The sequence below is a fragment of the Otolemur garnettii genome, unplaced genomic scaffold (assembly GCF_000181295.1).
Source record: "Otolemur garnettii isolate 467f Iridium unplaced genomic scaffold, OtoGar3 scaffold00066, whole genome shotgun sequence".
NCBI lineage: Eukaryota > Metazoa > Chordata > Mammalia > Primates > Galagidae > Otolemur > Otolemur garnettii.
This window is the reverse complement of record NW_003852461.1, coordinates 2,141,336-2,154,530: the sequence shown is the minus strand read 5'-3', so window position 1 is coordinate 2,154,530 and position 13,195 is coordinate 2,141,336. Positions and strand designations below refer to the sequence as shown.

The window sequence follows — 13,195 nt, the reverse complement described above, 5'->3', positions numbered from 1 at the left end:
CTTTTCAGATTCTTTGTTCAGATGTGCTCCTTAAGGAACTCCCACCGCAGGCGTTGAGAGAGCACCTGTTGCTGGGACTCAGTTTATTAATAAGAAGGCAGGCTTTAGTAGCGACTGCAAGAGGGACCTGGCCTGGAGAAGCCCTACCCTTCAGGACTCTCATGGTGAACTTACAGTCTGTCCTTGGAGTGGTGGAAGCAGATTAAGCAGTAATGGTTATAGCTGTCCTGTCACTCTGGTACTTACACCTCAAGTCTCTTCTGAGAGGGGTGGTCCCAGTGGCCAGCTCAGCGCAAATCCTTCTGTTCTTGTGGTAGCCTTGATCGGAGCAGAGCTGTCTTCTCACTTAGGCCTTTAGGTTGCCCCAACTCAACTTAAAGTCTTACAGTGGGAGGAATTTTCTTTTCCTGGATTTCATTTTAGTAGTAACATAAAAAAAGGTTTTGGTAAAATAGCTAGTGTCTTAGTAATTTCACTGATGAGACATAAGCTTTACTTTTGTTAAGTATTTCCTTAAAGGTTCTTTAAAGTAAAATACTGCTGACTCATTTTCATTGGTCTGTTCAGAGACTCTCAGCTCTTATTAAGAGGTTTGGTAACTTAAGTTACATTTGGTTATAAAGTTTAGTTGAGGGCATTTAAGAATTTTATTTCATATTTCTGATGCTGAAATTTGATAAAGTCAATTTTCCACATACAATCTAGCTTCAGAGATTTTTAAAAGGCATTCACAAACTGAAGTTGGTAATGCTCAGGTTTTGAAGAATTATTTCTTTAACTCAACAAAATTTTTACTCAGATGCGATTTGAATTTTTCTAGTTTTCTCACATCTGCGATTCAGATAATTTAGCAACCTCTCTTCATTGAACTTCATCCAGAGTTACTGAAGACGTTTACGTCCTTCACCAGGATTAGGAAGAGGGAAAGGGTAGCTGCAGAAAAACGTTCTTTTCTTCTCAGCCGTAGACACATTTCTTTGTAGATGAGAAGGTCCCAGCCGGAGAGACTTCTCCCCTCTCCGGGAATATGGCTCCTTTCTGAGGTCCGCCCTTCCTTGCCACAGCCAGGCGTCCCTCGGCTCCTGCAGTCAGCTGTGCCCCTGCATCCTGTGGCCTCTCCTTGCAGCCACTTCATTCGGGCTGGGTGGTTTCGTAACAAAATTCACAAAGTCACAGGACAATTTTTGGAGTTACTTTGTGAGACTCGAAAGGAATATACTTCCTTTTTAATTTCCCCACTGCTCCCAGTAAAGAAATTCTGCTACCCCGTGATTTCACTTCAGACAGCATTTTTCCATGGCACTTCTCAGTTTCCTGAGTGCGTTCATGGGCACTCTCCTAGAAGTGCACGTTGCTGAAGGGGGGCAGTGGGAAGAGTGAAGCCCCCTGGATATGGCTCCGGCAGGGGGGATCATTTACTGCCACTAAAGGTGTTTTTCTATGCTATGCCCTTTCCTGCCAGGCAGCAAGGTGGGCTGACTGGGGATTATGTCTCCCTGCCAGGCTACACAGAAACTAAGAAAGGGTAAGACCAGCTCACCCGCCTCTCACTCCCCTCCCGCCCTCAGCTACCTCTTTCCCAACTGATTTCCCTTCCCTCTGCTTTTGACACTCTTAAAATTCCCAAGTTCCACTGTTGCGTTCAGAAGTTCTGGCCTTTGTTTCTTAACTTTGTTTCTGTAGATTCTGCTGGGCCCCCTCAGCTCCCGGGAGCCTCTCCCTTTGCTTCCCCCGTCCCTTCCACTGTCCCCCTAGCCCCTTCCCTCTTACTTCACTTTTTTCCTTCAATTAAAAAGTTTAAATGTACTTGCCCCCAAAATAGTACTTGCCTATTACGAAGCCAAAAAAACACTCAGTTTTACTCAATTAGTAATATCTGCATATCGCCTGCGTCCTTATCTTCAGGCTCCTAGCACAGTGCCTGGCAGACTTCCAGTCAATATCCTCCCCTCCTCCCCTCTCCCCCGCCCCCCCACCCTGTGTGGAACTTCTGCGGAAGCCTCACTTGCCCGTAGTTGACTAGTTACTGCCTCTACTTGCCAAAACATGGAACAAAGTAAAGGTAGCAAGAAGTCCTCCATAGTGAAATGGCCAGTGCAGAAGGAAATACTTAGAAAGTTTTTCCTCCCATACAAAATTTGTGCTTTAGTTCTAGGTAAATGGCTAGGTCTGGAGAAGCAAGGCAGAGAAAGAAGTGGAGATACTCAGCTTTGAGAAGCGAGATCTCAAAAAAAGAATACAAAAGCTTTCTTCAGACACTGAGGGGAGGGTCAGAAAGAAGTTTGGTGCAGCTCGTCCATATCCTAAGCAGCTGTGCAGAGGCCCGTTTCCGTGTCACTGACTGTGTGAGGACAGTCAGGAGCAGAACACACGGCCTTCTGAGTGGGGAGCTCGCGTCACCAGAAGGACAAAAAATGAATAAAGAGAATGGAGGCATAAATTTGCAGCCTAAACAGTCAACCTGTCCAGCTTCATTTCACTTCAGAGCCTAATTGGGATATCCCATAACCTCAACGCCATGACACTATCAGATCCCTTCATCTTAATGGTTTACCACTCTCTTGCCCTTTTGTAATTGGAAAGAATAATGTGAAATTTTCTTTTAACTTGCAACATAAAGCCATAGACAATATAGAATAAATAACATCTTTCTTATTGGCTCAACTGTAGAAAGGCTATAATTATAATCCCAAATTTCAATTTTATGATTTTTCTTTCCATTTTATTATATAATAAGTTACCTCTAAGTGGTAATTTTCAATGCCAAATTAAAATATTCAAACCATAATTGACTTAATTGGTTATAATGGTAACATTTTAAATATATCTGCTCATTGCTGAAGGGTTCCTATTTGCGTTCTGATTTTTGTGATCCTTTTGGGAAGTATCAGCTTTGATGTCAGCCTTACAGTTTGGGGTATTACCAGTTTGTATCCATTACCGTGTAGCAGAAATCCTTCACCTAATCTCACAAGTAGTTGGTTGGCCTTAAATATATACCTTATTTCTGTGATTCTAAGATGCTTTACAGATTTAATAAGTTTGCAGAGAAGAAACAAATAGTATGTTTCGCTTTTACCAACTATTGGTTTAGATCCACGGTCAGAGGTTGAGCCCGAGCCTCCTTTTGACCAGTTCCATGCAGCTTCACCATGGCACCTGCCTGCGTTATCTCTAGAAGTGCTCTGGATGTCTCTGAAATTTTTAAGATTGGCTGTGTCATTTTGAGGCATGTTGAAGAATATGGAGTTTTGTGTGCTTGTCCTCTTTTGTAAAACGCAAGTTGCTTTTTTCCGTAATTGAGTTGTATATGCTACAAGTTAGACAGCGTCTCTTGAATTAAGGTATAACTTAGGACAGAGAGGCATTTAGTGTGGAGAGATAATGCCCTTCACAGTTTCCCACTGACAGTTTTCTTTGCCTTTAATTGCACTGATGGACGTGACCGGCTAGTGAATGCTGCGTCATAGTGTACTCTTTTTGGTAACATTTAAGTAAGGTATCAGAGATCCAAATTTAAATTAATAGGTTGTTCTTATTTGCTCTATGTACCAAGTGACAACTAAAATGAAAGGTAGATGAACCCCTCCCTTTCGTATACCCCTAAGTTAGTACCTACTCTGGTAAGGACAGCTGTGTCAACTGACTCCTATGGCTCATGGCTGGTGAGTTTCTTTTGACATAATTGTAAGAAACATCAATTTTACAAATGTTAAAATTTATAAAACTTGTGTCTTAGAATCCAGGAAATATGGTATTTGCTGATTCATTGACTAATCTCTAAGAGGCAAAGAAACAGTAATGTTTTTCACATTTGCATATCCAGTCATGAGATCTTTTTCTACAAAAGACATCAAAAGTAGTTTTCCTTCCCACGGGTCTTCATCTGACAGTGAGACCCAGTGCAACAAGCAGGCTTTGCCTTCACATTAAGTACTGAACACTTTTGGTTAAGGATTTAATAATTGATTAATTGGTTAATAATTTTAAATCTGACATTCTTACCAGATTTTATCTTTATATTTTATAGTTAGAAAGATGCTATTTATTAAAAAGCAGTTATTTTTTAAAGGGTATTACATGAACATCAGACTGTTTAGAGCCATACTATGAAGCCCTGGATTGTCATGTCAGTTTCAGAAATAATATATTTGTTTTGAAAAATGTAGAGTATAAGTATAAAGTGCCTGTAATAACAGAAGCCGAATTACCTCTTATGAAATTGTTTTAACTAGGAAATCCCAAGAGAGAATGAATATTTTCTTATAAATTTAGATCAGTGATGTGATCATATCATTGGTATCTTAATCACATGATTCTAGAAAGCATCTTCTATTCCATTTTACTTACCAGCCAGTTCAGTATCATTTAAGTTTAGCTTTGCCATCAATTTATGTTTTATGCCAACATGTCTTAGCAGCCTGTGCTACTTAATCTCTCCTCTGAAGTTGCTAATTCCCTGTTGTCTGTTTTTGCTGATATACCCTCACACGTTACTGTCACTTCACATCCACTCTGTAGTTCTTGGCCTTAGGAAATTGCATGCGGAGTAAGAAGCTGGAGACTGAGTTACGAGTGCATGGGATAAGCTCTAGATGGGAGATACGAGGAGAAAATAGTAGGATGTGTAACAATAAAGCCTAACGGACTTGGAAATGTTGATAGCTAATAAATGAATCTGCCATTTATTTCTAAATCTAATTAATGTGACTTCTTTTGCACTCTAGTCATCCCAGCTTAATAATCCCCAGTTTGTCTGGGTAGTGCCAGCTTTGCGTCAGCTCCATGAGATCACTCGCTCATTCATCAAACAAACCTATCAAAAGCAAGACAAGGTAACAACAATGATGATTGTGTGATTACTAAAATAGCCTTTTATGATATCAAAAGATGGCGAAAATTATTGAGTTTGTAATCACTATTTTACATCTTTATGGCTGTTAAAGTAATTCATTTATATCATTTAGTAGTCTTAAGTTTAAACATCATTCTGCTTTTATTTTTGTGGAACTAGAATTTGTTGAAATAAGGCAGTTCTTAAAAGTTAGCATAGTATTCCCAAAGTTGGTTTGAAAAAAATTGAGTAGCTTATTTTGCTTTGCAAAAACTGTAGTTCACTTAGGGAGCTAGCCTTCCTCAGTGTAATAGATTCAGGAAGAAAGATCTGGAAAAGTGTACAAGAAGTGCAATCGTTCTTTTTAAAAGACTTTCTTTTTTTTTTTTTGTAGAAATGGAACCTTTTTTAGATGCACAAAATTAGTGGAGAAGTTAATCAAATCTTTTCTAGTAAATGTGATGTTACTAGATGTTACTTACTTTTATGTAGAAAATATGAATGAGGAAATCCTTATGTTTGCTCTCTCTCACCTGGAACTACCTCCTAAAATAGCAGCTTATGTTTAACCAGAAAAATAATTGCAAATTCTCACACCACTTTTCTTTTTGTTATTTTTGCCAAGAGCATTATTCAAGACTTGAAGAAAAATTTTGAAATTGTGAAATTGGTAACAGGAAGTTTGATAGCTTGTCATCGACTTGCAGCCGCTGTGGCTGGGCCTGGAGGCCTAACTGGCTTGACCTTGGTGGACGGACGATACACTTACCGGGAGGTATCAGGCTCTGTGCTCTTGCGTTGTGGTGTGCAGTGGCCATTTGCCCTTTTTATACTTGCTATAAAAATAGCGTTTGTTGGGAATAACTATAAACAGATAGTGGGACGTATCTTTATAATGATGGAACAATTCTGTTATCTTGACTATACTTATTTTAAAATAAAATTAAGAAAAATTATTTATGGATTAATCTTTCGTGTGATAAAAGAAAAACATTAATTTTGGTCCTTGATCTAACATAATAATTGTTAATTTTTTGGATACTGGATTTTTAAAAATCAATTAATTAGTAATATTGTTTTTAAAAAAACTTAGGAAAAAAAGTCATTTTCCAGTTGTGAGTTTGTGCTACTTCACTTTGAAGTTGCTGAAATTGTATTTTATGTTGACGTCTAAAGTTAACTGAACTTGTAATAGAGTTGGGGTAGCTTCTATTCTGTCGTACTGTCGACTCGTAAACACATTTCTCACATCTACTTTAGCCTAACTTTTAGGAAAAAGCATTAAATAAAACTTTGATGTTCACGTTTTTGTTTGTTTTAGTGTCGCCTTCCGACACTTTCGCGCTGTCTAACGAGCATCATTTGTTTTGCAGTACTTAGAGGCACATTTAAAATTTCTGGCATTTTTCTTGCAAGAAGCTACTCTGTATCTGGGTTGGAATCGTGCCAAGGAAATATGGGAATGTCTTGTGACTGGCCAGGATGTTTGTGAATTAGATAGAGAGGTAAGACGATGGCATTGTGGATAAAGTAAGCCAGAAATATTTAACTATTTCACTTTTTAATTAAAAAAAAAAATGTGTCTCACCTCTTCACTTCTTAATACTTTTCAGTTTACATAAGCATAAATAGTATGGGCTGACAACTGTATGCGCTGAAAAAACGGGTTTTGCCGTGGCGTCACAGCTCACAGCAACCTCCAGCTTCTGGGCTTAGGTGATTGTCTTGCCTCAGCCTCCTAAGTAGCTGGGACTACAGGCACCTGCCACAACGCCTGGCTATTTTTTGTTGCAGTTTAGCCGGGGACAGGTTTGAACCTGTCACCCTGGGTATATGGGGCCAGCACCCTACCCACTGAGCCACAGGCACCACCCAAATAAATGTTTTATACAATATATATTCATGGTAAAAATGTATGAGTTCTTTGATAATTTTGATATGGTTTTGGATGAAATACCAAATTCAACTGAGAACAGATTAAAATTTTTTTCCCTTACATTAAATTAATTTTAAGTTACCAACAGAGAAATCTGAGTTCCTATAATGATGTTTTTCCCTAGAAACACCAAAGGGTTAGTGCCTGGAAAGATTTTTTAAAACTGTGACTAAATAGCCAGAAATATATTAAACCAGGAATAAAACACATACTTGGACATTTTTTAACAATGAAACTGATTTTTGTCAACTCATTTTGCAGAATGATATTAACTGTTTCATAGGATTGTTGAAAGGACTGAGTGTATGATAGTGCCTGGCACAGGACCTGGCACATGACAAGATAAATGTCGATGTTAAAAACCCAAGTATAAAATCCAATGAAAAGTATGAGTTTATATTTTCATTATCTAGGGGAAAGATTGCTGAATGCTTCATTTAAAAGTTCTAAGCATTTTGGGCAGCGCCTGTGGCTCAGTGGGTAGGATGCCAGCCCTATATACTGAGGATGGCAGGTCAAACCCAGCGGCCCCAGCCACATTGCAACAAAAAAAATAGCCAGGCATTGTGGCGGGCGTCTGTAGTCCCAGCTACTCGGGAGGCTGAGACAAGAGAATCGCCTAAACCTAGGAGTTGGAGGTTACTGTGAGCTGTGTGATGCCACAGCACTCTACCAAGGGTGACATAGTGAAACTCTGTCTCTGCAAAAAAAAAGGTTCTAAGCATTTCATTTTTGAATGATATTTTGGCAACATGAATTGTTAAAGTATTATAATAATTTATATCTACTTTCTCAATTTGAAATGCGTAGTTGCAGGGAGGCACCTGTGGCTCAAGGAGTAGGGCACTGGCCCCATATATCAGAGGTGGTGGGTTCAAACCTGGCCCCAGCCAAAAACTGCAAAAAAAAAAAGAAAGAAATATGTAGTTGCCTGAATTGGATCTTAGTTACAGGGTAAATGTTTGTCTCTAATCTACAGATGTGTTTTGAATGGTTTACAAAAGGGCAGCATGATCTTGAGAGTGACGTTCAGCAGCAGCTCTTCAAGGAGAAAATTCTTAAATTGGAATCATATGAAATCACTATGAATGGTGAGAAAAAACTTAAATCATTCTTTTCCTCAGTACTTTTAAGCAAGGAATTTTTCTCTTTCCTTTCCCTGTACAATCCAGCTTCTCAGAAGCAACTAAACAGTTTGGAATAGTCTTCTAGAATTTTTTTTATGCCCCAAAAGACATACTTAGGTAGATATATAAAAATTCCTGTTTATATAAATGGTATCTTATAATTAATTTTTAACTTATATAGCCCAGTAGATCAAATTGCCAAAATGTCTTTTGAAATTCTATAGCACTAAGTTTTTTTTTTTAGAGTTTTGCTTTATCATCTGGGCTATAGTGCCATGGCATCAGCCTAGCTCACAACAACCTCAAACTCTTGGGCTGAAGCAATCCTCCTGCCTCAGCCTCCCAAGTAGCTGGTACTGTAGGTGCCCACTACAACACCCAGCTAATCTTTCTATTTTTGTTAGGGACAGGGTCTTGCTCTTGCTCAGTCTGGCCTTGAACTCTTGAGCTCAAGAAATCTCCCACCTTGGCCTCCCAGAGTGCTAGGTGTGGTACACCATCAAAGGGAAGGAGAAATGAGAATTAAGGAACACTCTGTGGCTGTAAGGAACACCTGTAACAGCTCAGTAACATAACACCTTGGTGATAAGGGCATGGGGAAGGGATTCCACTTTCCTTAACACAAAACAAGAACATTAGTGCTTGGCAGTCTACACCTGTGGTGCAAATGGCCGTGGGATCACGTGTATAAGTAGCTGCTGGACAGGTTAGTCGGGATTCTCATTTTCACGGACTCACTCACTTTGACTCTCACTCCTGCTCGGAGGGTGTCTGCCTGGCACCTTCTGTGAAGACTAGTAAGACTGCTTCTCTCTCTCCCTCTCCTGCTAAGACAGTAGCTCTCAGGCACCTAAGGGGAGTTATTCCCGAGCAAGGTAGCTCAGTGATCCATGAGCTACAGTTTCATAAGCTGTGGCCAGAAACCTGGCCAGTCCTGGGCCCCCACGAAGGTGGGATAGTGAACATGCATGACAACTAGGATTACAGGTGTGAGCCACCGAGCCCTGCCTTTAATTCAGTTATTTTATTGAGATATTCACATACCATAAAATTCACTTTTTTGAAGTATGTAATCAGTGACTTCGTATATTCACAAAGTTGTGTAATCCGCACTGCTTTCTAACCCAGAACATTTTTGTCAGTCTGAAAAGAAACCTTGTAGCCATTAATAGTCACTTTCCATTCTCCCCTTCCCTAGGCTTTTAGCCTACTCTGGACATTTGATAGAAGTGGAATCAAACAGCATGTCTTCTTTTGTTTCCGGCTCGTTTTATTATGCTAAGGCATGTTTTCAGGGATCCCCAGGTGACAGTTCGTGTCAATGCTTCATTCCAGCTTACGGCTGTATGATATTCTACCCTGTGGATTACTGTATTTTGTTTATCATTTGTCAGCTGGTGAACATCTGGGTGGCTAACACTTTGGAGCTGGTAAAAATAATGTCACTGTAAACAGTGTATACAAGCTTTTGTGATTATGAGCTTTCATTTCTCCTGGATGTACATCACGAGTCAGAGTGCCGTGACATGTAATTTGAGGAATTGTTGGGCACAGTGGCTGCACGTTTTGTAATCCCTGCAGCAGTTTATAAGGGTTCCAGTTTTTCCACATCCTCACCAGTACTTGTTATTACGAGCCTTTTTTTCCTTCCAGACACTGTAGTGGGTATGAAGTGGTATCTTCTGGTTTTGATTTTGAACACCTCTTCCTTCATGTGTACTCATAGGCTGTTTGTGTATATTCTTTAGAGAAATGTCTGTTCAGATCTCTTGCTAAATTGGGTTGTCTTTTAACTGAGGAGTTCTTTGTGTATTGTGGATACTAGTTCCTTATCAGATGCATGACTTGTGAGTATTTTCTGCCATTCTGTGGGTTGTATTTTCTTTTTCTTTCTTTCTTTCTTTTGTTTTTTTGAGACACAGTCTCACTATGTTACCCTTGGTACAGGGCATGGCATCATAGCTCACAGCAACCTCTCTTGGACTTAAGCAATTCTCTTGCCTTAGCCTCCCAAGTACCTGGGCCTATAGGTGCCCACCACAGTGCCGGGCTATTTTTCTGTTGCAGTTTTCATTATTGCTTAGCTGGCCTGGGCTGGGTTGAACCCACGAGCATCTGTGGCTAACACCGTAACCACTGTGCTGTAGGTGCCGAGCCATGTGGGTTGTATTTTCACTTTTTTAGTAGTGTCCTTTGAAGCACAAAGGTTTTTAATTTTGAGTAAGTCCAGTTTACCTATTTTTTCTTTTGTTGCTTGTGCCTCTGGTACCTCATCTAAGAAACCATTGCCAAGAGTCTTAGGTGTTAGCTCTTGATAAACTTTGTATCTTTTCATTGATTATCTTTGTTATTAGAATATTTGAATTTACTTGATATTCTCTAATTCCAGGTTTTAACTTATTTAAGACTTTTTTTGAAAATGTGAATCTCTGTGATCATCGATTAAAAAGACAAGGAGCTCAGTTGGTAAGTACATTATTTTCAAATTCACCAAAAAGGAGGGATTACAATTGAGGCAAAACATGGACTTTTTTAAAGAATGAGACCTGCTTGACTCCCAGCTTCTGCATTCATGACAGAGCTGTCCTCAGAGTGTAACGGGGGCTCCCTCACCACACTGCCACTCCTCACCAGCTGCTGGGGGACACAGCTCACTCTCAGACCTCGCTCTTTGCTTCATGCTAGTCCGCGATAGCCAGGGGCCTCCTGTGGCTAGGCGGCTGCAGCGTGGGGACAGTTCATCCAAGCTCTGAACCTCTCAGATCTACCACTTCACATGTACCTAAAAAAAAATAAACACAGTATTCAATCTTGGGATAACAATGGCAGTGATTTGAGGAGAAAAATTAGGAATAGATCATGAAACAGGAAAATGAGAATCTACAAAAATGTATACATCTTGTGTTGTATTTGTACATGCCCCTGAGAAAGAAAAGGCAAAAGCCAGCTCTTTCTCTACTCCCTTCATTCAGGACCTGGCTTCCTGGAGGGGTAAGAATTTTTACAAGATCTAGTGAGTCCTAGATCCTGCTGTTTCTCACTGAACTTTGTGAAGACTAGATTGAGACCCAAGAATTAGGAATCACTTCTCACTTGAGTCCGTCGCCTTTTATTTTGGGGCCCACCTTACTCCTGTTTCTGCTTCAGTAGCCTGTCTGGGTCTGTGTCCAGCTTGGGCTCTGGGTTGTATGGAGGAAAATCTCCACACCTATTCTGGTTCCCATGGAGGTTACCCAGCGCTTCTGTGGTTGTTGATTTTCATTTTAAAATTCCATATCAGTGCAATAATGATCTTATATGTAGCTAAGTTTTTGCAGCTTTAAGTCATATTAAACTGAAGAGGTGTGGACTCAAGATTACAGAAAGTAATTGACTATAATTTTGTGATCCTATGTGATAACATGATTTAATTTTTATAAATTTAATTTTTTTTCGTTTGAACAGTATGTAGAAAAGCTGGAATTGATAGGCATGGATTTCATCTGGAAAATAGCCATGGAATCACCTGATGAAGAAATTGCCAATGAAGCTATTCAGTTAATCATAAACTATAGTTACATTAATCTAAATCCTCGGTTGAAGAAGGTGAGCATCTCAGGAAAGATTTCTCATACACAGAACAGGAGAAAATTAGGTGTTTTTCAGTGATAAGCTATGATCCGCGGCATGCCCCCAAATTGTCATCTTTATTTTGGTATTTTGTCCTGAAGAGTGGTCATAGCTGAGTGTCAAAGATGTATTTTCATTTCCATGTGCTTTTGCTTTCAGGATTCAGTGTCTCTGCATAAGAAATTCATTGCTGATTGCTATACAAGATTAGAAGTGAGTAGCAGATTTTATTTAACCTGTCTTTGAAATAAATGCCTCCGTTTTTTCCTCTTACACTTTTATAATTTTACGTAATATATTATGGTGATGCTTGTGACTGGATCTTATTGAAGAATTTGTCAACAGTGCCATGTTGTGTCCTGGGAAGCAGATATTTACCATGATGTTCCCAGTACAGAAGTATAATTTATAGGAAATTTTTCTTTCACCCTCCTTCCATCCCTTTTCTTTTCTTTCTTCTTCTTCTTTTTTTTTTTTTGTAGGTTTTGGCTAGGGCTGGGTTTGAACCCGCCGCCACCTTTGGCACATGGGGCCGGCGCCCTACTCCTTTGAGCCACAGACGCCTCCCTTCCTTTTTCTTTTCTTTTCTTTTCTTTTCTTCTTCTCTTCTCTTCTCTTCTCTTCTCTTTTCTCCTCTTCTTCTTTCTTCTCTTCGCTTTCTTTCCTTCTCTTCCTTTCTTTCCTTTTTGTTTCGACAGGGTCTTCCTCATCACCCAAGCTAAAGTGCCATGGCATCATCATCGCTCACAGCAGTCTCAGACTCCTAGGCTCAAGTGGTCCTCCTGCCTCGGTTCCCAAGTAGCCGGGGCTACAGGCATGTGCTGCAGTGGCTGGCTAATTTTTCTATTTTTAGTAGAAATGGGTCTTGCTCTTGCTAAGGCTGGTCTTGAACTCCAGAGGTTCACTCCTGTAATCCTAGTACTCTGGGAGATTAAAGTAGGAGGATTGCTTGAGACCAGTAGTTTGAGACCAGTCTGAGCAAAAGCAAGACCCTGTCTCTATAAAAAATAGAAAAATCAGCTGGATGTGATAGTACATGCCTATATTCCCAGCTACTCAAGAGGCTGACGTGGGATCACTTTAGCCCAGGGGTCTGAGGCTGCAGTGAGCTAGGCTGACGCTATAGCACGCTTGCCTTGGCAATAAAGTAAGACCTTATCTCAGAAGAAAAAAAAGTACTCTTAAAATACAAAATGCCACTGCCCCCATATGTGAACAAATTAAGGTTTCTGGTGATAAATATACACTAGAATCTGGATAGTATTTCCTTAATTGTGACTTCCATCCAAATATGTCACCATAAAAAATATTTAAGTACCCCTGTGGGAGGTTCCATGTCAGTATTCACATGCCTAGAGCAGTAGTTCTCAGCCAGGCTTATTGTACGTCCCGGGGGTCATTTGGTAATGCCTGAGAGCTGCTTGGTTGTTTCAGCTAGAGGAATCCTTCTGGCACTTAGTGGGTAGATGCCAGGAACCCTGCCAGGCATCCTACACTGTCCCCTGCAGCCCTCTACCACATGGTCACCCAACTCAGAATGCAGTGTCCCCTGCAGCACTCTACCACATGGTCACCAGCTCAGAATGCAGTGTCTCCTGCAGCCCTCTACCACATGGTCACCCAGCTCAGAATGCAGTGTCCCCTGCAGCCCTCTACCACATGGTCACCCAGCTCAGAATGCAGTGTCCC

General features: G+C 40.3%; 1 protein-coding gene across 3 annotated transcripts in view; it reads left to right on the top strand.

Annotated features, from left to right (window-relative positions):
* USP24 (ubiquitin specific peptidase 24) overlaps positions 1-13,195 on the top strand; it is a 136,933-nt gene that overhangs the window by 55,045 nt on the left and 68,693 nt on the right. For all 3 annotated transcript variants that reach the window (XM_023515116.1, XM_003793119.3, XM_023515117.1), the window contains 7 exons: positions 4,728-4,835; positions 5,460-5,609; positions 6,208-6,339; positions 7,750-7,861; positions 10,287-10,363; positions 11,342-11,482; positions 11,666-11,719. In XM_023515116.1, the coding sequence (XP_023370884.1) occupies positions 4,728-4,835; positions 5,460-5,609; positions 6,208-6,339; positions 7,750-7,861; positions 10,287-10,363; positions 11,342-11,482; positions 11,666-11,719 (774 nt within the window). The remainder of the gene's footprint in view (positions 1-4,727; positions 4,836-5,459; positions 5,610-6,207; positions 6,340-7,749; positions 7,862-10,286; positions 10,364-11,341; positions 11,483-11,665; positions 11,720-13,195) is intronic.